Source organism: Micropterus salmoides, unplaced genomic scaffold (assembly GCF_014851395.1).
Source record: "Micropterus salmoides isolate LMB-PRFRI ecotype aquatic unplaced genomic scaffold, ASM1485139v1 Ms_hic_scaffold_17, whole genome shotgun sequence".
NCBI classification, from domain to species: domain Eukaryota; kingdom Metazoa; phylum Chordata; class Actinopteri; order Centrarchiformes; family Centrarchidae; genus Micropterus; species Micropterus salmoides.
In genome coordinates, this window is record NW_024040817.1 from 20,476,485 (window position 1) to 20,501,503 (window position 25,019).

General features: G+C 41.0%; 2 protein-coding genes across 3 annotated transcripts in view; both read left to right on the forward strand.

Moving 5' to 3' along the window:
- The window catches only part of cpne4b (copine IVb), a 20,559-nt gene extending 8,893 nt beyond the window's left edge, over nucleotides 1–11,666 (forward strand). The window contains exons 4-16 of one of the 2 annotated variants that reach the window (XM_038725169.1): nucleotides 153–224; nucleotides 475–549; nucleotides 1,090–1,173; nucleotides 1,275–1,364; nucleotides 3,166–3,264; nucleotides 3,655–3,741; nucleotides 5,438–5,497; nucleotides 5,616–5,749; nucleotides 5,882–5,936; nucleotides 6,135–6,186; nucleotides 6,858–6,991; nucleotides 7,429–7,665; nucleotides 10,715–11,666. In XM_038725169.1, the coding sequence (XP_038581097.1) occupies nucleotides 153–224; nucleotides 475–549; nucleotides 1,090–1,173; nucleotides 1,275–1,364; nucleotides 3,166–3,264; nucleotides 3,655–3,741; nucleotides 5,438–5,497; nucleotides 5,616–5,749; nucleotides 5,882–5,936; nucleotides 6,135–6,186; nucleotides 6,858–6,991; nucleotides 7,429–7,665; nucleotides 10,715–10,846 (1,311 nt within the window). In that variant the 3' untranslated portion in view covers nucleotides 10,847–11,666. The remainder of the gene's footprint in view (nucleotides 1–152; nucleotides 225–474; nucleotides 550–1,089; nucleotides 1,174–1,274; nucleotides 1,365–3,165; nucleotides 3,265–3,654; nucleotides 3,742–5,437; nucleotides 5,498–5,615; nucleotides 5,750–5,881; nucleotides 5,937–6,134; nucleotides 6,187–6,857; nucleotides 6,992–7,428; nucleotides 7,666–10,714) is intronic. The other variant, XM_038725170.1, reaches the window with a different exon arrangement.
- A 2,579-nt stretch (nucleotides 11,667–14,245) lies between these two features.
- On the forward strand, nucleotides 14,246–22,913 carry mrpl3 (mitochondrial ribosomal protein L3). Its single transcript, XM_038725468.1, has 10 exons — nucleotides 14,246–14,456; nucleotides 15,658–15,839; nucleotides 15,928–16,019; nucleotides 17,556–17,654; nucleotides 19,845–19,944; nucleotides 20,091–20,151; nucleotides 20,393–20,504; nucleotides 20,634–20,711; nucleotides 20,829–20,906; nucleotides 22,688–22,913. The coding sequence occupies exons 1-10, from the start codon at nucleotides 14,362–14,364 to the stop codon at nucleotides 22,835–22,837; spliced, it is 1,047 nt and encodes a 348-aa protein (XP_038581396.1). The 5' UTR covers nucleotides 14,246–14,361; the 3' UTR covers nucleotides 22,838–22,913.
- Nucleotides 22,914–25,019: the final 2,106 nt, after the last annotated feature.

The following is a 25,019-nucleotide window of genomic DNA, read 5'->3' on the forward strand; positions in this document are numbered from 1 at the left end:
AGGACTTAAAGCAAAGCTGGTGTCTGTCAAGTCAAAGTTATTGAAAACAAATGGGGGGTGGGGGGTAGTATGGATGACACAAACAGGGCAAGCAGTTTCCTCTGAGGGGAATCTCTGGAATCTGTAAGCTGATTTTAGTCTGTTTGTTTCAGATCGTCTCTCAGAGGAAACTGAGCAAAGCTCTGCTCAAACAGGGGAACACTGCTGGAAAGTCTTCCATAACGGTATCACACTGTTTCTAAAGTCAGCCCAGTACAGTTACACACACACAAACATGCACAAATCACACACGCACCACCTCTTGCGCAGACACTCTGAAGATAATTAATTTGATGATGTTGCCTGTTCAATCTGCTCTGTTCCTCATTTCCATCTCATTTTCTCACCTCACCTCTGTCCATCTCTCTCTCTGTCTCCCCCTCCTCCACTTCTTGTTCTTCTTCTTCTTCTTTTTCTCTCCACCTCCCTGTAAAGGTGACAGCGGAGGAGTTGTCTGGTAACGACGATTACGTTGAACTCTCCTTCAGTGCTCGCAAGCTGGACGACAAGGTTTGCGCGGTCGCGTGTGCGCTTTCAAAAGCATTGAGAATGCGTGCTCTTCCTTTAGATATGAGAGGAATTAATCTTCAGAGATATGAGTTTGTGTGTGCGCACTGTCAGGCAGGTGTGTGAAGAAATAGGTGGGTGGAGGGGCTGTGGGATTTGGTGACGAAGCAACTCACTCAAAATACTCAGAAGTACAGTCTTGGCATTAGAGGAGGCCTGCTGAGATAGGTGGGCACCCCTCTCTACCAAATAACCCCCTCCTATCTCCCCCACCCCACCACACACACAGATAACTATATTAATTTTCAGCCTCCCCACGCACACGCACGCTCGCACGGCCATGGATGACTAATCCAAACAAGTTGTGCCTTAGGGAAAAGATGGAAGAAAGCAGGGGAGGGGCGGATAAATTGGAGAGGACAGGAAAGGGATGGGTGGAAGAAACAAGGAAGAAAGGGGGTGAAATAATGATTCTATCTGAATATGAATGATTTATGGTGATCAGAGGTAGTTCTACCTTACATGCGTGTTTTCCCTCTGAAGGATTTCTTCAGCAAGTCAGACCCCTTCCTGGAGATTTTCAGAATTAATGATGACGGCACTGAGTCACTCGTACACAGAACTGAGGTAATTACCTGCACACACAAACACACACATAGATGTATTATTTACTGCTACAGACCTGTGATTAACATAAACGTTCATGTTTTGTGCACTGCACGTGGTAGACGGTCATGAACAACCTGAGCCCAGTTTGGAAATCCTTCAAAGTTTCCTTGAACACACTCTGCAGTGGTGACCATGACAGGGAGCTGAAGGTGAGTCTGCAACTGTAACTACTTTTTTGCAGGTCAAAGTAATGGTAATATCATTTTTTATTTAACCTTAAATACAATCTGCAACACTCTGAATATACAAAACCTTGGCCACAGCTCCCTTCATTATTCAAGTTCCGTCAGAGTGAGGCAATAAACATTTAGAGGGAGAGGCTGAACAACACCTGAAGGCCTGCAGGGGATTCTTTGTCACCGTTGTAGCATACAAATGATGAGATTTGTAAAACCCAAGAATTGCAAAAGTGCCACATACCCTATTTAACTGAATCAAACCATGTGAGCAAGTTGCAAAGCAGCCTCAACATCTCCTTGCATTTTCTTCACCAAGTCATGAGTTGAGCAGGTCATGCGCTTCCTTTCCAGATGTCACTGTGTTATTTAAAGAGCTGTGCGGGTGTGAATTAGCTCAGTGGTCATCCTAAACTCTCACCTTAGATAGATAATAGATCTGTGTGTGTGCGTTTGTGTGTGTGTGTGTGTGTGTGTGTGTGTGTGTGTGTGTGTGTGTGTGTGTGTGTGTGTGTGTGTGTGTGTGTGTGTGTGCATATGTGCGAAAGTGGTGGCTGCACATCAGCTCCGAACAGTTATTCTTTACCATGAATAAACATGAGCTTGTTCATTAAATATTCAGAGGTGTCTTAACTCTGCATGGCTCCTGACAGCAGGAGAAAGGGCTCACACACACACGCACTCCATCGGCTATGGTTTCCAGGGCTACCTGTTTGAAGAGCTATAGTGAGAAATGGCAGGGCAGAGATTTCTATTCAGACCACTGCTTCCATTTCACTGGGCTCTTAACTGACCAATGCATAAATTCATAACCCTCCTATACAGAGTTTGTCTGTCTCTCGCTTTGTATGCCTCCTTATCCGTTTCCTCACCTCTATACTTTTCTTTCCACCCCTTCCATTGGCGTCCCTCTCCGTCCAAGAGCTAGTATTCAGCGAATGGAACGGAGGTTCTTAATTTTTTCATTACTCTCTCATACACAACTCTCAGCTACTTGAAGTGGATGCAAGGCTGCGAAAGCCTGCGCTCGCTCCCTCACACAAACATTACTGTCAAAAACACATCACACATGCAATCCACAAATTGTCACACACACACACACACACACAAAAAGGCACACACACTTCAGGTGCAAGCACTTGACAGCTTAAGTGGGTGGCAGGAAATAAGGGGATTACTGCCGGTTGTTTTTAATCAAGCGTTGTTGGATTGGTTCTGATTACTAGTTATTGGGATGACCTCAGGCAACAAGGTCACTATGCTCTTCAGCAAAATGACTCCTTCACAGCCATTAAACCTTCGCAAAAGGTAAAAGCATATATCTTTGTGTGTGTGTGTGTGTGTGTGTTAACGTGTGTCTCTAATGACCAACTTTATCAGTGCAGATATTGGCGCCTTTTGTCACCTTTTGAAATGATAGGATTGTTTCTTTATGGTGTTCTACGCCTTGGCCCGCTGACCTGCACTTTTCCCCGGTGATTGAGGCCATTTTTCTTGTCTTGTACCGCCTTCAAGAGAAACAAACTATTACGCCTAAACACAGACACACACATAAAGCTGTCTCTTAAGCCCCGTCCCTCTCAGCATCCTCAGATTAATATTTCACCGCTCCATTGCCCCCCACCAACACTGCCTTATCAATCATTCAGCATGGCATTTCCCTGCATGCCATGAGTGCATGTGTGTGTGCGTTTAAATGACAGTGTTGCAGCTGCGTTCTAACTGAATGAATGTGTGTACTTGTGCATGTGTGTCTCTTTGTGTCTTTTTCCAGTGCACAGTTTGGGACTGGGACTCTAATGGAAAACATGACTTTATAGGGGAGTTTCAGACCACCTATAAGGAGGTGAGAGCAGAGCAGGAGGGCAAACAGGTAAGCTCAAGCACACACAAAAGGATAAAAAGAGTTACGACTGCACGCTAACAAAGTATTTACGTGTCTTAAATTTCCCCTAAACTAGTCTATGAGTAGGATTATTAAATTATTGTACATGACAAAAAGCTAGAGGCATATTTTGCTAGAAGAATCTCCACGCATATGCATCTATTTAGATACACTAACATAGCTGCGTTAGTCCTGGGTGCGAACAGCTTCTGTGTCAGGTTCTTAAAGATCTCTGTGTTTTTGCCACATACGCTAAACGATGTCCATCTCATAAATGTATAATTCATTCATCATACATCTGTGGTTGTTCTGTGTAATTACACTCTTCGCAATGTGTGTGTGTGTGTGCGTGTGTGTGTGTGTGTGTTTTTTGCCTAGCTTCAATGGGAGTGCATCAACCCTAAATACCAGTTGAAGAAGAAGAACTACAGAAATTCTGGTGTTGTTATTCTCAACCACTGTAAGGTAAATTACCACAATCTCTGTCTGATATCCTTCTACTTCCTACAATCCCTTTCCTGTTTGAGTCTCACAGGTAACAGCTGCAAATAATGATTGTTGTCATTATTGATTGAAGTTGCCCTGTGGAGCTTTCTTTTAAACAAACAAACAAGGGGTTAGGGGTTAGGAGCGTGTCAACCATGCTAAATGTATTTCTCTCCTCATTTAACAAATGCAAAGCAGATTTCAGAAATATTTTTAATCCTGCATTAGCGACATCTATGGCCCAATCCCAGTCTAAACCCTAAAGCCCAAGCTCTGAACCCTCACAGACTTAGGCTACATCCACGCTACTACATTTTCTAGTCACTTTGTACTCCCGTGTTACTTTCAGTAAGAGTTCCACCTCGTTGTCAGTCCGTGCAAAAAAATCTGTGATGGGGTTCTTTGCCATTGCTATTTTTTGTTTGTCTCTAGTAGTGTCTTTCGGTAGCCAAATCTTCTGCAACTGCGGAATAGACAATCTGCCTTCTGTTTACAACGGCACATGCACGTGAATGGCCACTTCACGCGCATTTTCAGTTATTTTAAGAAAGATCCATCCTGATACGCAGCTAAAAACAATGGTTTGGACAGAGATCGTTTTTGTTTTAAAACTCAGAAAAAACAAAGTTGTATAGATTTAGCATTAGTGGACGTCATCTTAAGTGCTTGCTTAAGTGCAAGAGGCTGCAAGGGCAAGAAATGGTATTATTGGACTGCACTTTGCAACATATCACGTTACCTTGGCTACGGCAAAAGAATTGTGGATTTGAGGCTTTTTATTTTACATTTCTTTACTTACTTCATGGCCGAGGCACTGCTAGGACCAACTGCCTGATCTGAACGTATTCCAGGCTCCTTTCTGACAGAGTGAAGGAAAGGTCATTTTCCAATAATCAATATACTCGTTTTTAAAACAGCACACACTGACTACATTATGTAAACTTATTTTTTCTTGTATTTGCTATTTCCATGTTTGTTGACCTTTTTTTAAACACTGGTAACCCCGTGTTTAATGTCGCATCGCTATGAACTGTGAGTAATTTCCTCAGGCAAAGTCTGCAGAGATGCGGACTTAAGGAAAGTGTGCACGAAGGGCTCAAAGTCTGGTAAAAGGCCCTTGGCATTTGACAGTAAGACAACCCTAAGCCCTCATGGACTTACCAGAAACGTGCCTCAAAGTCTGTGAGTCTGTGATTCTGTGAGTGTGTAGATTGGGATTCAGCACGTTTTTGCTTGCTAGTAGTCTTCTTAATGCCAATCTTCATTGGCATATTACTATGCTTCTTGGTGAATTAGCGCCACCAACTGTCAATTAATTCAATACTGTGAAACCATTGTTAGGTATGTTTATCACACCGCCTGAATGTGCACACAGGTAGATAGGTAGATAAATAGGCAAGTAGGCCAGCCAATAATTTCATTTGGACTGAATGAAATACGAATGAAATAATTAGCCGTGTTTATTACAGTCCTGCAACAGCCACAGATACTGGATTTTGTTTCATTTTGTGTCAGAACATTTGTTTTATGGATTGCTGTCTGGGTGTAAAGCTTTAATTATTTCAGTGCTAATGTTCAGCGTCACCACCCCCAGCTTCATCCACCTCATTCAGCTATTATTATATCCATTTTTAAATCCATGTCATGGCCTCAATTTCAACATTTCCCCTGACAGATCATCAAAATGTATTCCTTCCTGGATTACATCATGGGAGGCTGCCAAATTCAGTTCACAGTAAGTTTTGTCACATACAATATAATCTCCTCAATGTTTACAGCAGTACGTCATTGTCTGCCCATGCCTACTCATGTTGTGTGGTGAGCGTACGTGTGTGTGTGTGTTTCTTTGCCAGGTGGCAATAGACTTCACAGCGTCCAATGGGGATCCCAGAAACAGCTGCTCCCTTCACTACATCCACCCCTACCAGCCCAATGAGTACCTGAAAGCGCTGGTGGCTGTAGGGGAGATCTGCCAAGACTATGACAGGTGAGAGCCACTCCATCAATCATCATTTAGCTAATGCTGACACACACACACACACACACACACACAAACACACACACACACACACACCCAATGAAAGTGTATGTGTATGAACGTGTCTCTCCCTTTCTCTAGTGATAAAATGTTCCCTGCATTTGGTTTTGGAGCACTGATACCACCTGACTTCAAGGTAGGACATCTGGGATGTGTGGATGTGTGTAGCAGGGGGTGTTCTTGCTACTTTAGATTTTGGAAGCACAGCTTGCTTTTGATTAACATGAAAAGAGAAGGCATCTGTCAACCTGTAAATTAGACTTGAGCATGTTGTGCTGAGTGTGTGGTTTAATGTGGCAGTAAAAGGCTTTGTGTTCTCTGCCCTCATGTGTAGGTTTCACATGATTTTGCAGTGAATTTTGATGAAGACAATCCTGAATGTGCTGGTGAGCTGTCAAACAAACACACACACACACACACACACACACACACACACACACACACACACACACACACACAGACACACACACTTGACTTCTTGACTCACATAGACTTTCACATTCATACATCACAGGACCAAAACAGTCCTATAGTATCACCGCTGCACGCCTCTCATCTCTCCCTCGCTGTCAGTCCCATATTTCCAGCTCTATATCTGTCCACACTTTCTGTTTCTTCCTCTTAGACACACAAATACACAGGCATGCACACACACTTACATACACACACGCAGCTGGAAGATTTGTCACCATGCTGCAGGAAGTATTCTCAGGCTCTACGATAAAGAGAAAAACAACACTAATCTGTATGTGTGAAATGGGCTTCTGCGCTCGTCTCTTCGCATAGCTGCCTTCCTGCCGTGAAGGTGTGTGTGTGTGAGCTTGTGGTTGTGTGGACTAAATGGGAATGCTTTTTGAAAAATGCCCAGTCACCTTGGAGTGCAATCACATGGGCAGAGTCTGATTCATTTTAGCAGATACTTTTGCAAGTACAAGAACTTTGACTTGGTGAGGTCACTGCAGTGCAACACACGGACAGGTACACAGGAAGACAAATAAACAAAAACCTGTGTGTTTGTGTGTGTGTGTGTGTGTGTGTGTGTGTGTGTGTGTTGCAGGAATCCAAGGCGTGGTGGAGGCCTACCAGAATTGCCTCCCCAAGATTCAGCTGTACGGGCCCACCAACATCGCCCCAATCATCCAGAAAGTGGCCTCGTCTGCCTCCGAGGAGATGCACACCAAAGAGGCCATGGTGAGAGAGGGAATGAGAAAGTCTGGACCATTTTTTGTTCCTGTTGTTGTGACTGTTGGTGTTTGCACTGGCAAACTGGGACACAAAAGAAAGATAAATAGCAATAGCAATGAAAAGACAAAAAGTGAGACATCAGAGGAGGTGAAAGATGTGACAAAGAACAGCAAAAAGAGAAAAGGGGGGAGAAGTGATGGATATTAATTGAATTCCAGTCATAAATTTTGGAGCACAAATTCCTCTCTGCCTTAATGCTTCCCGCTTCCCTCTGGCTCTCTGGTGGATTACAATGAGTTTTATTCAAATTAGCCCCTGACAAGAAGCCACTTTTAAAACATAAAATTCATTGAACATCTTTTCCTCCCTGCCCACAACCTCCTCCCTTCAACCCATAAATTTCTCCCCTCCCACCACCGTCCCTCCTCTTCCCGTCCCACCAGGAATACTTCATCTTGCTGATCCTGACAGACGGCGTCATCACCGACATGGCGGACACACGGGAGGCCATCGTGCACGCCTCCCACCTGCCCATGTCCGTCATCATCGTCGGCGTGGGCAACGCAGACTTCACAGACATGCAGATACTGGACGGAGACGACGGAATCCTGCGCTCACCGAAGGGCGAGCCAGTCCTACGTGACATCGTGCAGTTCGTCCCCTTCAAGGACTTCAAACATGTGGGTAGCAGTTGGGAGGAGGGGTAACGGGCGATGGATAGAAGGCTTGAATTTGTGGAAAAGTGATAGAGCTTTGATAAATGCATTCAAGGCAAAACATTTGACTAATTCTCCAGGGAAGTCAGGCAACATCAAGACTTATGCAAATGAGTCACTATATAAGAATGCAGCAGAATAAATTTTTTTGCAGCAGATGCAGTTTTCTGGCATTTTTGTGCCTACTTCTTCACAGCCTGCATAACTGTAGTGGAAACCAAACTGTACTTTAGAAGTTTAGAGCTTTCTCAAGTTGAGTAACAACATTAAAGGGCATAAGAAATGTGAGGTCATAAAAAAGAGTATCTAGTCATGAAACACTAAGAAATTTCACACCAGGGCCACAAATCTAAAACAAAGTCTCTAAGTTTGGGCAAAGTATTCCTTTAAAGATTTTTAACACCTTTACCAGAACAACACCTGGTGTTCTATACTGGTATCAATCAGTGCTGATTTCAGTTTTCTCCAAACCTCATTTTCTTTTCTTTGTCTTCAGTCTAAACCAGCAAAATTATGATATAGAGCAGTGTTAATCAAAATATGTGGCCCTATAACAAAAGCTGAAGATTTCACTTTTAGAATTCATATCAGAACTTTTACATGAGTTTTCACAAATATACTGCAGATAACAATGTAAACACGCAGCGCATGTAATTCACAATAAATACCGTATTTCACATTTTACTGATAAAGCCTTTCTTGGTCTGGTATAACCAGACTAATGGGGAAAATTGGATACAATCCTAAAACAAACCAATGCATCAATTTTTGTATTAAATGAATAACTGTATAAGAAATGAACAAACTAAACATATTGAGCCTGTAAAACACTGACTCCCCAATGAACATGTTGAAAATACTGGCCCATAGTTGAACTTAATTGCTGACCCAAAATCTAGAGAAAATATGTGATCACAGTTAAGGCAAGAATCCGATCGAGCTTTTAGTACCAATTTTTAAACCTTGATTTCAGTACTCTGCGTTCTGTGACGATAAGGACACAGAAAATCCTGTTGCTTGGTCTACCCCAGAGTAATTGCATTTAAAAAGTTCTACTTCAACAGTTGCTCTGTGTGTGTGTGTGTGTGTGTGTGTGTGTGTGTGTGTGTCTTGGGTGGGTGGTAAGAAAGGCTGTAGTCAGGGGGTAACGAGTGTGAGTATGTGGGCGTAATATACTTGGTGTGCTCGTCAGAACACATCAGCTATCAGCTCTGTGTGTGTGTATGGCACTGGTGACATTAATTTTGTCTTTGACAGGGTCTGTTTGGCTGGATCTGTTATGGTGAGTCTGGTCTGTGACAGGTTGAGAAATCAACCAATTACATCAAGATAAGCAGAAAAGGGGGTGGGGGGCTCAGCAAATGTAGGAAGGAGTAGAAACATAAAGTTTACCCAAAAGTAGATAGAGATAGTGTGACAGTCAGGCAGGACTAGTGAAGAATAAATCTGGGGGAAAGCAATGAGGAAGGTGCAGGGAGAGAGACAGCGGCGGTGGCGGTGGTGTTGGAGGGGGGTCAACAGGAGACTGGAGCTAAAGACAAAAGGGAGCGAGGGAGTGTGTGACAGAGGTGGGGAGGTGATTTTCTGCTCTGTCGTTTCTTTTCAGAAGGGATTAGCAGGACGGAGTTGCTGTGTGACAGGCAGAGTGGGGGATAACAGGTAGATAGGAGCAGAGGAGAGAGAGCAGGACGGAGGGTGGAAATGAGAGGGGGGGTGTCGGGGTGGGTGCACTTTGATGATGCATTGTCTCGGGGAATTAAGTGAGACGGAGTACGACAGACACTCTGACTTTGAGGATTCAGAAGGGTGTGCGGTGTGAGCGCATGTGTGTGCATGCAGACAAGTGGCTGGCCTGTGTGTGCAGAATTATGTGTGTGTGTGCGTATATGTATGCATAGGAATGTTTTTTCTCTTCTTTTCTGTACTGAACATAAATGTGGCTTTAAGTGTTTCCACGTTATCTGAATATTTCATACTTTTACTGTACATTTAGAAGGAGCAGGTTCCCATTTATTCATTGCTTTCATTATCACTCCTCATGTCCTTAGATGGAATAAAATTGTTTTTTATAAACTAACATAAATCTGCCTTATTTTAAACTAGATAACCATGCATTCTACCATCATCCTATGGATTATCCTATTGATTTTCTTGTGACCTGCTGTTTTTAATTAATTTATTGCATGTATAGCAAAAAAAGAAAACAAGAGAAAAGTCATATGGAAAAATAATAATCCCATTGTTGAAATATTTAAGCCTTCTCTGAAATCTAGAGGACATAATAGATCACAATACAATAAATTAAAAACACCGAGATGATTATAACACATATTTAACTTTAACTGGAATCAACTGAAAGGCTTGAATGGTCTTGATTTCTCTCAGCATGCATCCTGGCTACGAAAGGCTCAGATTTAAAATAAAGTAAAGTGTTAATCCACAGGGTTTCTATAATTCAGTATGCAGGTTTACAACACAAAATGTCTCTTTTTTGGCTGCATTTGTTCCTGCTAGGAAAATATTCCTCTTCCATGAATGTTTTGAAAGGGTTTCTTGAACCTTAACTTAAGTTACCACAAAGCTTGTCAACTGACCAACATTGGAGTTTTATATTTATCATATAATAGCAAATATGATCAAATGCAACAGGATTTCTCTCTATTATTAACTCATATAACACAAACTGTACCAACATTTAATGTACATGAAATTTACTGTTTGCATTGTCTATGCATTTTTTTTTTTAATGAATAGACAGGATCTGATGCATTTTTCTCTTTGAGCAAATAGTGCCCAAGCTATGGTACTACAGGACAAAAAGGTGAAAGCGGGGAGGTTTTGAAGTTACAAATAAGCTTGTCTGATCACATCAGTCTTACTGGTCTTGACCTTTGACAGCATCATGCTCAACAGTAAATTCTGGCATCCTAGAATCACGCATGGCTGGAGATGTGTGTGTATTTGTGACCTCTCTCCTCCTCCTCTCTCTCTCTGTCTGTCTTTGTGTTTCCAGGCCTCCCCGGCCGCACTGGCTAAGAGTGTTTTGGCAGAAGTCCCTAACCAGGTGGTGGATTACTACAACGCTAAAGGCATCAAACCCAAGTGTATGTCAGACTACGAATCCACAAGAGCCTTCAGCCCCTGACAATGGAATACATGGAAACATACTCTCAACTACACACCCACACACATATATATATATCATATATATACTTTATGTACTGTATAATACATAATACAAAAGCACAAGCACATATACACATACAAACAAACATGTACACATAACCATACTACATACAGTAGTCTAGCTCAGAGAATTAGCTCGTTCTGGTGAAACAATTTGAACTACTCCATTGATGACTATTGCATGTTTGGCCACAATGGCATCACCTGTAAAATTATTAATATCTACTGTATATCTGAAAGATGTTTATAGAAATAAGAGCAGTCTTCTGGACCAGCATGCAGACCATAGCACACCCAAAGAAATGACACTCCTACCTTATTTAGATAACTAGCAAGTAAAGACCAAATATCTGAGGGTAGGGAAGTCAAAATATGTGATTGCATAGCTGGAAATGATTAAAATTAGCATTGCAAATGTTATTTATGGGAATGGTAGCATCCCTGTTAGTGTACTGCATAAATGCATGCATAATTCAGCTCCTGCTAATATCCAATCTCCAGTAGCCGCTTGCTAGTTATGAAATAAAGTATCTCTGTCATTTGAGTGACATTCAGGGTTGTCTTGGGTGTTTCGGGTTCTTTTCTACAGATTTGTTTGAGATTTTGCTAAATGGAAACGAACAACTGAAAAATTGTAATAATTTCTTAATAACCTTCTTACATTGTAAAGAGTTTTGGGAGGATAGCAAAGCGTCTGTGGTAGACACTCATCTGTGAGCTGAAAACTGTTTTTTTCTGTATTCTGCATGTTGATTATAATAAAGTCATTTTGGTTTTCATTTTAGTGTGATTTGATATCTATATGAATGTGTAGGTTGAACTCAGCTAAACTGGGGCATCCGGTAAAATGGGCAGTTTAAGGTTTGAGTGTCCTAGCTCTTTAAAAGACATCCAATGACTGCAAAGAAGTTCAAACTGTTGCCACTTGACATTTAGCAAATGATTGTATTGGTCTGAGGTTGCTAAGGGGAGCGAGGCAATGACTCATTTTGAGACAATGCCATCAAAAAGCATGGTGAGTGGCCATATCAAATTTTACTTCTCAAGGTTGATAAATCAGTAAAAAACAAATTGACATTTAAAAATTATGATTCATAACACATGTCTTGATGGCCTCTGTCAGATAAAATTATGATATTTTGTTAAATAATCCAGATTTAAAAAAAAAAAATAAAAAGCATTTTTAGTTACCGGTGCAATTTACCTTAACAAGTTAGATAAAATGGGCCATTTATTTAAGTTAAAATGGGCCACCTTATGAGTTGAGTTTAAGCAGAAATTCTGGTAAATCAGAAATTATTCTTTATTATTAATAAAAATATTGTTGCATTTGTGGCATACCTTTTGACATTTTTACCTTCAAAATTTGTTTGTATGTGATGTGTGTTTGTGTGTGTTTGACTGTGTTTGTAGTAAAGTATTTAAACTATTTATTACAGACAGCATTTCAAACAGAGAGAGAGAGGAGAGAAAGTGAGCAGTGTCAAAGACAGTGTCTCTGACACTGCTCACACAAAAAAGTGAGACAGCCAATGTTTCAAAAACATGTAGGGCCTGAACCATTATATTTTTACATCAATTCAACACATAGATATTAAAAACAGTCACGTGTCAATTGTATGTTGAATGTGTTCACACAGTCAGAAAAGGGGGACTTACCTCCCCTTTGAGGGCACCAGGCTGGCCTCCACAAGGTAAACCATTACATTTTAAATAAAAAATTGTTAGTCAAAGTTACAAGATTGGGCGGGCATGTAGTGATTACGGCTCAGGTAAGGTTAATTCTCTGAGGAATTAATGCAAAACAACACGAAAACTAAGTAAGAAAAACACCTTAGTATTTGTGCAGTGTGAAGGTATAATCTAGAATAACAAAGAATGAGCAGGTGACAACCTATTAGTTGGGTTTTTTCTCTGCCCTCTGAGCTTCTGTCTCTCTGCCACTGAATATGCAGACTATTTGTATATGCAGACATCCACTGAGGTTAGACATCATGCATCTCTCTCTCTCTCTCTCTCTCTCTCTCTCTCTCTCTCTCTCTGTGTCTCTCATGGAGTGCCCTGCCTTGTTGTTGAATGAACCAGCACTCCACAATACTTCAAACTGCCAGTTGGCTCACAGACACTTTCCTCCACAACATCCCTCTTTCTCTCTTTCTGCATCTCCCATACAGACATTAAAATGCAAGAATGCATTATTTCACTAATCTCCATGTAGTCAATTAGGGCAAACCAAAGTTGGACTGTCATGAGAATACACTCCATACGTGCCTCAGTCTCTGACAGTCAGATCAGTATTCAACACATGAGCCTCCTGATATCTGTTTGAGAGACCAACCACATCAGAAAAGTAACACTGAAAGAGACTGAGAGGCTTGGTCTGAGAGAATCGGTTGTATAAAGGCTGGGAGAAACCTGTGCCTTCTATTCTGTTCTGTTCAATAATAAATAATTGATTTTTAATTGATTTCAAAATATTGCTGTTGCTTTATAAAGCACTAAATTGTTTCGGGCCAAACTATATTTCTGATATTCTGCTACGTTATGAACCATCCAGAGGCCTCAGGTCATCTGCTGGACAGGTCTGCTTTCTCTCCCCAGAGTCAAAACTAAACATGGAGAAGGAGCGTTCAGTTTTTATGCTCCATATATCTGGAACAAACTCCCAGAAAACTGCAGATCTGCTGAAACTCTCTGTTCTTATTAAATCAAGACTTTTCTTTTTACTGCAGCCTTTTAGTAAATCAAATTTAAGGCTGTAGATTATTTTCTTGCTTTACACTGTAACTTTTACTGTCCTGTTTTTATTTAGCTCTTTTAATTCAATGGCTTTTTATATTTCCCTATGTTGCTTTGTTTTATGTAAAGCACTTTGAATTACCTTGTTGTTGAAATGTCCTATAGAAATAAAATTGCCTTGCCTTGTCTATGTACCTCACATCATTATCTAAAGCTATAGGCTACTGTTTATGTTTAATGCAGTTAAACGAGACAATGAGACAATAATAACAAGAATAAATAACACAGTGTATTGTTATGAATCAGAGGGTCATCAGAAATAAGCCTCAAATCAATGGGACTTGTTTTTATTTATATTTTTATTAAAATATTATTTATCATGCTATACTGCTCAGAATTGATATTTTAAACATCAACATTTCCATGAAAATGGGGCAAACTCAATTTGTTAACTAAGATCAGGTAATATGACTGAAAACTCTAGAAATAAACGGACCTTAAAGTGAAATTTTTTTGTCAATAGCTGTTTCCAAGGTCAACAATGTATTAAATGTTGTAAACAAAATACTGACTGGCGTTTGTGCGGAACCTTTGACATGAGTCTCAGTGTTGCGGAACTGTTTTTGTCCCGTACCGGAAATATCCAGGGTGACATTTAGAACAGGCATGGTTGTGATGTTGTGAGACTACATGACCTTTTAGTTTGTGTGTAGTTTTTTTAATATTTATGTGTAAATGTATATAGTAAAGAACGCAATGGCGGCGTGGAGCTGTCGGTTTCTTCTTCAGCGGGGAAGTCGACTCATTTCTCTCCGAGCAGCAGCAGAAAGGTAGCTAATGCTAAGGCTAGTTGTGCTAATATAACTGAAGTTTACTTCAGCATGCAACGTTAGCTTAGCTAAACTAGGTTGCTGTGGCGAAATAGCAGTATAGTTTTCAATTAATTCTGCACCGTCCTTGCTGTTTTCACTTGGGCCTGTTATGTGCTAATACATTTGCCAATGTTGTAATTTTCTCATGAAAAGTAACGTTAAAGCTAGCTTAATTGCCCCTGCTTCCTAGTGACTTAGAGTTGGTATTTACTGACGTATCTTACCATTTAATTGCACATATTTACGGTTTCTCGAAATGTGTGTAATTGTTTGGCATAGGTTAAAGGTTCACCGGAGAATTTGCGCAGTGATTACGCTGTATGGAAACACTGAGATTTATTGTTCTAGCCACATAAATAATGTTACGTAATGATTAATGTGGAGACTGTTAGGAGGACAAAACTGGTGGTCCCAGTCAGTACAGTAATAAATGAGTAATCTGCTGAAAGCCGTCTGCAAGCAGACGTGGGCAGACTTTTTCACCAGGGTTCATTCAGTTCTTTGTAACTTTTTTATTTCTATTGACTCCTCATTCAGCAGCAGTGACATTTATACACTTAAATGCCCAAACTGTCCGTGTGAATGTGTGGACCTGCTGCATACTCATCCTTTATGACGCTGCAGTGACTCTGCAGCCGCAGACTGATAAGTAATGTGTTCAACTTAGTACACTTAGGATGACAGAGTAACATGCAATCTGAAGCAGCCAAGCAAATTTCAGTGCTAAGGAATACAGAAAGTAGCGCTGGAGCAAACATTTTAAGAGTGGTTTAATCAATTAATTTATCAAATTAATTAGTCATTTAATTCTATCAGCTATAATGCCATGTCCCAGCTTCTACAATGTATAAATGTGCTGCGCCTAGCTCTGTAAACTGAATATGTTTGAATTTGGGGCTGTTTAAGCTATAATAAGCTAAAATAAGCTATCCAAAGTCGTCACCTTGGACTATTTAACTATTATGATCTTTTATTGACAAAATAATTTATTGGTAAATGTTTTGTAACATTAATCAACAAGACACAATAATAATAAGTTAGTTGTAGCCCTAAAGTAAATAATTGCATACTGTATGCTATGTGGTACTTAATTGAACACAGTTGTGAATAGGTGTCTGCCCGTTATTAGTCAAGTCCTTTTTTTTCTTTTTTCTTGCAGTCCTGCCCATTTGGTGGGTTGTGTTAGGACAGTAAAGACCACAACATGGTTTGATGAACACCTCACAGAGGAGAACCAGGAGTACATGAGGAAGAGCATGGCAGAGGAATACAGGAGACAAACAACTGAAAAGCTCAACCCACTCAAGGATGAGCCCTGGCAGCGACATGAGTGGACAGAGGGTAGGTGTCATGATTAGTGAGAGCTGTGTACATCATCAGTTCTCTTCCTGTTTGCTCGCATTTTAAACGTATTTTCAACTCTTTCCAGGTAGTCGAAGAGTTGGGCTAGTTGCCGTGAAGATAGGGATGGCTCCCATCTGGACAAAAACAGGAGAAAGACATGTAGTCACCATGTTACAGGTACCACAATCACATCTGTTGTGTTTTCCGTTGTGCCTTAACTTTGCATCAAAACCAGGCATTTGTGTTTATGGTTGTTGTCCATACTGAAATGACCAGCAGATCTGAAAAGAAGTCCAATAATGTTCTGGGGAGTGAGGGAGAGCAAATATTGAGCAACTGCAGGTTTTGATTATGCATTGGAAAAGCCTCAGTGTTCCTTAGCAAGCTACTCCTCCCAAACAGCAAGGTGTAAACAGGAGATATTTGATGTCAGGTTTATTCAGCTCACGTTTTAATCTCATCGGCTAATCTGTCAGTGAAGTAAATTGAAAGCAAGCCGTGGCCGTGTGTGTTCACTCTACTGTTCATTGATAATGACGCACTGGAGTGGGTAGCATAACAAACTCCTATTTCAATTTCAGTAAAATGTTAACAGTTGGACAATTTTAATTTAGTCATCATGCCACTTGATGTCAGATGCAAGGCCATACACAAACGTCTATCCCCATCTGCCAATTAACTTTGTAACATTTAGTCCTGTTTTTCTTTTCAGCTGATACAGACACCGTCTCCGCTAGATGAAAAGTACAACATTTAAATTGACTTCCTCAGGGTGAAGGTTCTCCCACCACTTAGGCATTCCGGTGCATGTTTTATCTGAAGTGAAACTGAAAATCATAATGCAGTGAATAAATACAGTACAGGTTTGATTGTTGCTTTGTAAAAGGAAGTTAAACTTTTGGCTAAACTTTCCTCCTCTTTCATCCACTTCTGATTTTCTTACAATGTGTCATGTATTGCAAAATGCCTGCAATGTTGTATTGTATTTGGCCAAAATATAGTGATTGTCAGGTTCTGTGAGTTTAGTGTTTTCCATATATAGACTTTACTTGGGCGGGCTGCCCAGTTATATTTGGCAATCCATTTTAGCAATTTGCAGAGAAACGCAGAGAGAGATGTTATCTATTACAAGTCACGACATGGTGGATATTTTACAAGCACGGACCAGGTAAAGTAACAGTGAACACACCAGTGCAGTTATTCGTTAGCTACACTGTTGGTTTCATTTTGGTAGGCTACGTCATAAACAAGCCTCCTCCACATGCGGCGCACCTGCTGCTGAAAATTGAATCGCGGGTGGAGAAAGTCAACAGAGAAGACACATACAGGGAGAGAGAGGCAGGAAGAGGCAGGGGAAGCAGGTGTCTTTGCAGCTGAGGTGTATGTGTGGGGAAAAGAGAACTGAAGAGAAAGGGAGCAGAGCATTAACATGTTTACAGCAGGGACTTTCATCTAATGTTGTATTTATGTACGTTATAGGTCAGAATAGAAACAGGTGGCATTGTCGGGTTAGGGATCAACCGATAAATGAATATCAATATCATTTGTATAGCACACTTAAAACAACCAAGGTTGACCAAGGTGCTTTACAGGGTAAAAATACAACAATAAAACAGTAAATGCAAGGTAAAAGTACAGCAGTAAAACATTAATTAGAATATACAGAATCCGACTTTAACTATCATTAATGTAGCCTGCTTTGTTTTTTTTTAGGTGCAGGACTGCCATGTAATAAAGTACCTGTCCAAGGAAGAATATGATGGACACAGTGCTGCCCTTGTGGTAGGAGGGAAAAACGTATCACCATTCCATGTAAGAAATAGCAGTAATATCATAAAAAAATATGTGTGGAAGGTTTTTTATTTTAGCTGTGAAATTGAATGTGAACCTTGGTCGTTTCAGGCCTTTCTGTGTGGAGTTTGCATGTTCTCCCCGCGTCTGCGTGGGTTCTCTCTGGGTGCTCCCAGCTTCCTCCCACCGTCCAAAAATATGCGGACTAGGTTGATTGGTAACCCTAAATTGTCCTTAGGTGTGAGTGTGAGCGTGACTGGTTGTTTGTCTATGTGTGGCCCTGCAATGGATTGGCGACCTGTCCAGGGTGTACCCCGCCTTTCGCCCGATGGCAGCTGGGATTGGCTGCAGCCCCCCCCGCGACCCTGTACGCAGGATAAGCGGTTGGCGATGGATGGATGGAAATTGGATGTGTTTACATTTTATGTTGTTACCTAAAATAGCACTGTTAGCACAGTTTTGCAGTTTTAACAGTAGCCACCATAAGCAAGTGGTCATACTGGTCATGCCAGACCAAGGCTGGGGCAGCAAAACCCCAGAGTGTATTGAATTCAGCAATGGTACATTTAATTGCTTCTGAATTCACCTTTTCATCTGTAAAAGGAAGATTGTTTTAATTCTTCTCTCCAAAGCCACGTAATCCTGCTTTAAGCAAAATAAAATGTTTTAAAATTTAGATTTTTTTAAATTACTTTTTTTAATGAGAAAACATTTTTGTGTTCAGTAATGGTGCAGCAGTAGGCTATTTATAATCAGCAGCTGTCCCACCACAGAAAATGTAATTTAATTTTGTGCTTATTTATTTTTCCTTGCAATTGCATGAGGAATTGCCAACATTAATCAAAAAACTGTAATTCTTTTTTTTTTTAACTGTCACAAAGCCTATTTGTATGCTTCAGCAAAGCTATGTTGTGTGTTTACACAAGGGCTGAGCAATGTCAACATTTTTACATCATGATTTTGACTACACGCACAAAAAAAACTTTGTTTGAAAAACAAAATATTTATTAAATAAACATCTGATAAGAATCTCAGCATTTTAGACAATTACTTAACAAAGGTAATTACTTTAATCATAAATGGTTCGTAAACCAATGATTTGTTGAACTGTTTAATTTGTACTGAACTGTATTGTTTGAGAATATAATATCATTCTAATCGCTATGCTTGTAATACCTGCAGAGGAGCCACAACTCGTCAGCCAGGAACACATTTCTTCTCATTTTAGCTGTAGCTGTGGCTACAATTCATAATCATGCAAAAAATCAAATCAGTATGGCAGCTTTATGGAAACATAACTAAATTTTATAATTTCCCTGTAGCATCCAGCTCATATCAAGCCTCCCTTCTTCTCCCTTTTTTTATGAATACAGACCCATAGTCAGGAAATTACTCTCACCCACTAACCATCAATGACTATATTCAATCTAAGGTGTATTAAAAAAAATGTGATTCAATAGATTTCATTGCTGCTATGTCCCACTAACAATGGGAAGGGCACATTTGAAAAGTGTTTTTCATGCTTGTAATAAACTCTTAAGGTCCCATCACTGCCTCAAACTGCGTATCAGAACTCTATAACACAAACACCGAAACCTGAGGTGACAGATGGCAACAATGGCTCGTCAGCTTACTCTGAAAATTTCTACCATCTCAGAAAGCGTAGACTTAAAAGATTTTTTTTTTTGTTAAAATAGCCTGTTAGTATGTATGATGGGGAATTTGTCCTTTTAACATGGTGCATCCATCTTTTTAAGGTAAAAACAAAAAAGCAACGCTGAATAAATCAAAGTGTAATTTTTCGGGAGTCGTGATAGATTCTTGATGGGCTGGTGTCAGGGTTTCACTTGTCAAATGCAGAGTTGTTTTGAATCCCTCTCACACAACCATATTACTCTTTAGTCTAAGGCAGAGTTTGTCGGAGTGTGAAGCTTTGGCAGGCTGATTTTCAGTCAACAGAAGGGGAGAGAGCGAGTTTAGAGTGACTGAAGGGGCTGAGATGAGAGCGAGCCGAGTGAAAGCAAATGTCAGAGACACTTGCTGCCAAGTGTGTGTTTGTGCGTGCGCGTATGCGCGTATGCCTGTGTGAATGTGTGTTTGGCTCCCATACAGTCCCACGATTAATTTTAAAATGCCAAAGTCCAACTGCTGCTCACTGCTCGTACTTGTTTTAATGCTTTATTTCTCACTCCTTTCATCCCTGACTGACAGAGGTCTGAAACAGATATGGAGATGTTCAGGAACGCAGGGGTGCCTCCCAAACAGAAAGTCACCACGTTCAAAGTCACCGACAACGCCATCATCAAGCCAGGTATGCGCACGCCTGTGAGTGTACGATTAAAGTGATACTCATCCACAACACTATCCCTATCATATGCTGGACTCTTAATATCTTATGGTGGCCAGCAAAGCAAGTTTTGTACAGATTTTGTAATGTAATCATTGTGGTGTCTTCAGGCACTCCTCTGTATGCAGCACATTTCCGTCCAGGCCAGTACGTGGACGTCACAGCCAAATCGTAAGTTCATCTCTGCCAGCTTTCCCTACTCACTGGCGTTCTCTCCTCTTGCCTTCCTTTCCTTCTTCTTGCCCTCTCTCAGCTTCAGCATCGTGTTTTGGAGATGGATCAGTTATTGACTTTGCAAGAAAGTGCAAACTACTCTTTCTGTATCATTATCCTCTGAGGCAACAAGTCAACAATAAATGTAATCTGATAATATGCGTGTGCAAACATTCATTTTCTTGTGTATTGTTTGTAGCATTGGCAAGGGTTTTCAAGGCGTAATGAAGCGATATGGGTTCAAAGGTCAGCCAGCCACCCACGGCCAAACCAAAACTCATCGCAGACCAGGAGCGTCTGGACCTGGAGGGGTAAGAGACACACACACACACACACACACACACAGTGCAAGATTCTTCTCATCCATGCCAGACATGAACAGTTGGCTTATAATCCACATAATAATGTGAGTGTGTGTGTCGTTCATCATCTGCGTCTAGGATCCAGCCAAAGTTTTCAAAGGGAAAAAGATGCCCGGCATGATGGGCAACATCTACGTCACAGCTTATGGACTGAAGGTACAACCTTTCACAAGGGGAACACAGACACAGGCAGGGTTTTGAACTTGTTTGTCCTTGACTGCAATTTCAATTCAATATTCCCTCATCTGCATCCGCTCCGTCTCTCTCTTGCAGATATGGAGGGTCAATACCAAGTATAATGTGCTGTATGTTCACGGCTCTGTCCCCGGCCACAGGAACTGCTTACTGAAGGTAAAAATCACACACACACACACACACACTTGGAGTGGAGTGTAAGGTCAACCCCAGCATGCTTAGTGTTCTGACAAAGACAAGTGACCTTGCACCTGTAAAACGCCATCGCACCAGCAACACAGTGTGATGTATCTTCATTGACACTGTGCTGGTTCAGGGGGGTGTGTGTTCTTTCTGTGAGGGAATGGGAGTGTGCACATCAATAATGTTGGTAATATCCACAGCATCTATCTCAATACTCAGCATGTTGTGCTGTGTGTGTGTGTGTGTGTGTGTGTGTGTGTGTGTGTGTGTGTGTGTGTGTGTGTGTGTGTGCGTGCATGTGCGTGCGTGCTCGGACACACACGCCTATTATTTGTTTTGCAGACAAGCAATAATGAATACAAATGTGCATTGCATTTCACCCAGCTCAGCCGTCTTACGCGCGCGCACACACACATACACACACAAATGCACCCGGATCCACTAGATTGCAGGTTAATAATGTTTGTTCGTTATTGTTTGTTTTTATTATTCTGTGTAGCCTAAATGTCTCTATGGAAATGAGGAACAGCTATGTTTTATTGATTACAATTAAGACTAGGGGTACAAGGTACAGCAATTAATAATTTTCATTATTGATGTATTTTTTTTATGGCCAACCAGTGGTTCTCAGACAAGGGGTCAGGGGCCCGCTGGGATGTGTATGGTTAGGGGGATGTTGAGTGAATGAATGAATATAAATCATGTGAAAACACTAAAACACTGATCTTGCTAACCTAAATATTTTTGTTTCAATAAAATGTAACTTCACTAGCTTTATTAGTAGTTTCCCAAATATTTTAAATTATTGTTAAAAACAAAATCCTTAACATTTCATTCCTGGTTGATTTGGCAACTACTGTGGTTACTGTGGTAACGGCAGTAAGTGCGGTTCACAGCACTTTTGGAGCAGCTAGTTTGTCAGAAATACAACAGAAGAGCAGCTCAGGGTTGTTATAATCAATAAAATTCCAACCACAATCTTGTTTTATGCTGCACACGGCAGAAGGGCGCAGTAAAATTGTTGCAGCCTATCTTACAGCTCACTGTGGCTACTCCTTCATGTTCGTCTCTTGCAAATATTAAGGATGATCTGCTGACAAAAAAAATGTATTTTTTTGCAGATGCACTTTTGATGAACGCTTGCGGTCAGAACTAACCTCTGTGACAAATATATTGCGTTTCCTGTGGCTGCTTCACAATTAAAGCCAGCCCGCATTTTGCCAGCTGAACGCTTTCAGTGTGAAGCAGCAGTCGGCTGTTCGATATACAAGTTAAAGTGTGAACATTTAAAATGCGCTGGATTACATGCATGCTTTTTCCTGGGAATCCCTCATGTTTATCTGAATTCAGTGTGATGTTATTCTGTTTCTGAAGGAGGATGGCATGATAGAAAAAAGTTTTAAAAAGTTGCTAATTTGATCTAAATACTTTTATGGATGTAAATACTTTAATGGAGGCAAATGTCTGTAAGATAACATCCAGTTCTCAAAGTGAGATTTCCAAAGGGCTTGTTTTGTTCGACCAACAGTCCAAAACCCAAAGATATTCTAATCAAAAAGAAATAAAACACACAAACAAACACAAAAAAAGGAAATCGTCACATTTGAAAAGTGGAAATTGCAAATTCTTGGCATTTTTGCTTGATAAATGATTTAATGCCAACTATTTTCAGAACTGTTGGCACCTAGAAACACATTTTCTGTCACTTAATTGTTTCAGCACAGCTATTACAATAAGTGTTTTTGTGTGTTCAGCTAAGAGATACCATACTGCCAACCAGGAGCTCCACCCTGCTCAACCCTCCGTTCCCTACCTACTTCACCGAAGAGGAAGGCGACCTGGATGAAGACCTGTACGACGACAACTTGTTCATTCACACAGAGCCATCATTAACACTGACCTGACAACACACACACACACACACACACACACGTCACATGTTCACCTAAACCCACAAACTAGTCTGGATTCTGTAATAAAGAATAATTCCTTTGAATGTCTTCAGCCCCTTTTTTTGTGAGATACAACAGCACCAAGCTTTGTCTATTTGATCCAAACAGTTATTACAGTCCCTTTCCCCTGAAACCATGGTAACTGTAGGAGTGATGATGTCAATTGAGGATCCCCAAGCAGTAAGAGAGAGAGCGAGAGAAAAGACAATGAAACAAAACAAGAGAGGCAGATATTGTGGAGAAATGTGCAATATCTATGCAGGACACGGGATAGGAGGAGGGGGTGAGCTGGAGACAGTGAGTTGCAGAAAATAGTGGAGTAGTGGGGAATGAATTCAGAGGAGGGAATGGGTATATATGCAGGGGTGGAGGAATGAATGTGGTAGAAGGCAAATACAAAAGAGTAGAAACAAGCAGGGTGGAGAGTTGGTGAAGGTGTTGAGGGCGACTAAAGGGGAAGAGGATGGGGATGGAGGCTGACAAAGGTTGACATTTGTGCATAAGAGGATAAATGAGGACATTAATGTTGCAGAAGGGACCGCTGGGCGTTTAAGCCTGTATGCGTGTGTTTGTGTTTGAACGGTATTTAAATGAGAAAACCTCAAGCTGGAGGGGCTGACAGATCCCCTCCTCACCGTGTTGGGCAATAAATAATCAAATGAGAATCATGTCCTCGAAAATGTATCCTCATAGGCCTGCATGTGATTCAGTCCCTCTCTGTTTGGTCTCTGCTCTATATCTGCCATGTAATTGACAGCACAAAAACAAGGCTTTTTGACAGTGGCAGTGATGCCTCACAGGATGCCTTGTAACAACTGCAGATACGCACACAGTATCGACGCCTTTGCTCTAATTGAAGCAACACACAAACGGCAGACTCAGAAATGCATAACGTAGAGTTGTTGCTATCATTAGATAAATAAAAAAGATGTAAGGGGATGATTCAGTTTGTGGCAAACAATGTCCTGCTCCATATAACATGCCACAGCTTGGGCCCATAAGGCAGCAGGTTCTTTGAAATGGTAATGATATCGTTTGAAAGTCCTGCTCTGTGGAGCTTGCACATCATCAGGCTCTTGTGGGGGTGGACTTGAGGGGAGAGAGAGTGAGGTGGTGCGGGTGGGGGATTGCTGTTAAAGCAGCAGAGCAGAAAGAAGACGTTGAACTCCAGCCTGGTGTGTGTGTTAGAAGATCAATAGCTTAGTCAGTTTTCAACATGGTAATCCACACAATGAACTTATGACCTAATTGACCGAAAAAATGTTCTTTTTGATAGATTCAAGTACAGCATCTATAGAATGGGATAATATTTAGAGGGATCAATAAATGTGCTTTGATATGCTAGACTGGAAGCACTGGTCTACCCTTCTACAGTGCTTTCAAACACTAATAAGGCCAATATATTTCACCTGGCCTTCAGATTTACTTGCACGAGTCTCACTTCCAGACTGCAGCTTTGCAAACTGTCACTTAAAGGCTGTGAAATCTGTCTTTGCAGTTAGCTTATTAAAATGAATGGGGTTTGTACATTAACACAGACTTTTCTGCCAACAGTCTGGGTTATTTCACGAGAGATTTGCGGTTTCTTTTCTGCTCTTCTCACTGGGGCTGTTCTGTCACTTTGGCCCAATCCCAATGTCCCCCCTAAACCCTAAGCCCTGAACCCTCACAGACTTTACAGACGTCACTTGGAAAGTGATTGAGTTTAAGAGGCTACAAGGGCTCAAAATGCTGTAAACAGGAACGGGACAGCCCTTTGCCACTTTATCACGTTACCTTGGCGACGCTGAAACATGTTGCACACTTTTTATTTTATGTTTTTGCCTTATTTTTAAGTCCTGCATGCTCTCGCCCTACAGAGTGGAGGAGAGGTAGCCTAAATGTCAATATATTTGTAATTAATCAATACGCTATTGTTTGTCAAATAGCATCATTAAAGAGCTGGTATTATGCTCATTTTCAGGTTCAGAAACTTAATTAGGGGTTGTACAAGAACAGGTTTACATGGTTTAATTTTCAGAAAACACCATATTTTTCACATACTGCAGCTCCTCTTTTCACCCAATGTGTTGTACGCTCCGCTCTTGATCTACAGAGTGATGCATCTTTGTTGAGAGTTGCACATGCGTAGTTC

Bases quoted from the DNA above. Each gene is read 5' to 3' on its own strand.
- mrpl3 (XM_038725468.1), top strand. From the start codon at position 14,362: ATGTATATAGTAAAGAACGCAATGGCGGCGTGGAGCTGTCGGTTTCTT. The intron at 16,020-17,555 runs GTACCACAATCA...GTTTTTTTTTAG, and splicing joins ATGTAGTCACCATGTTACAG to GTGCAGGACTGCCATGTAAT. The intron at 19,945-20,090 runs GTATGCGCACGC...TGGTGTCTTCAG, and splicing joins CAACGCCATCATCAAGCCAG to GCACTCCTCTGTATGCAGCA.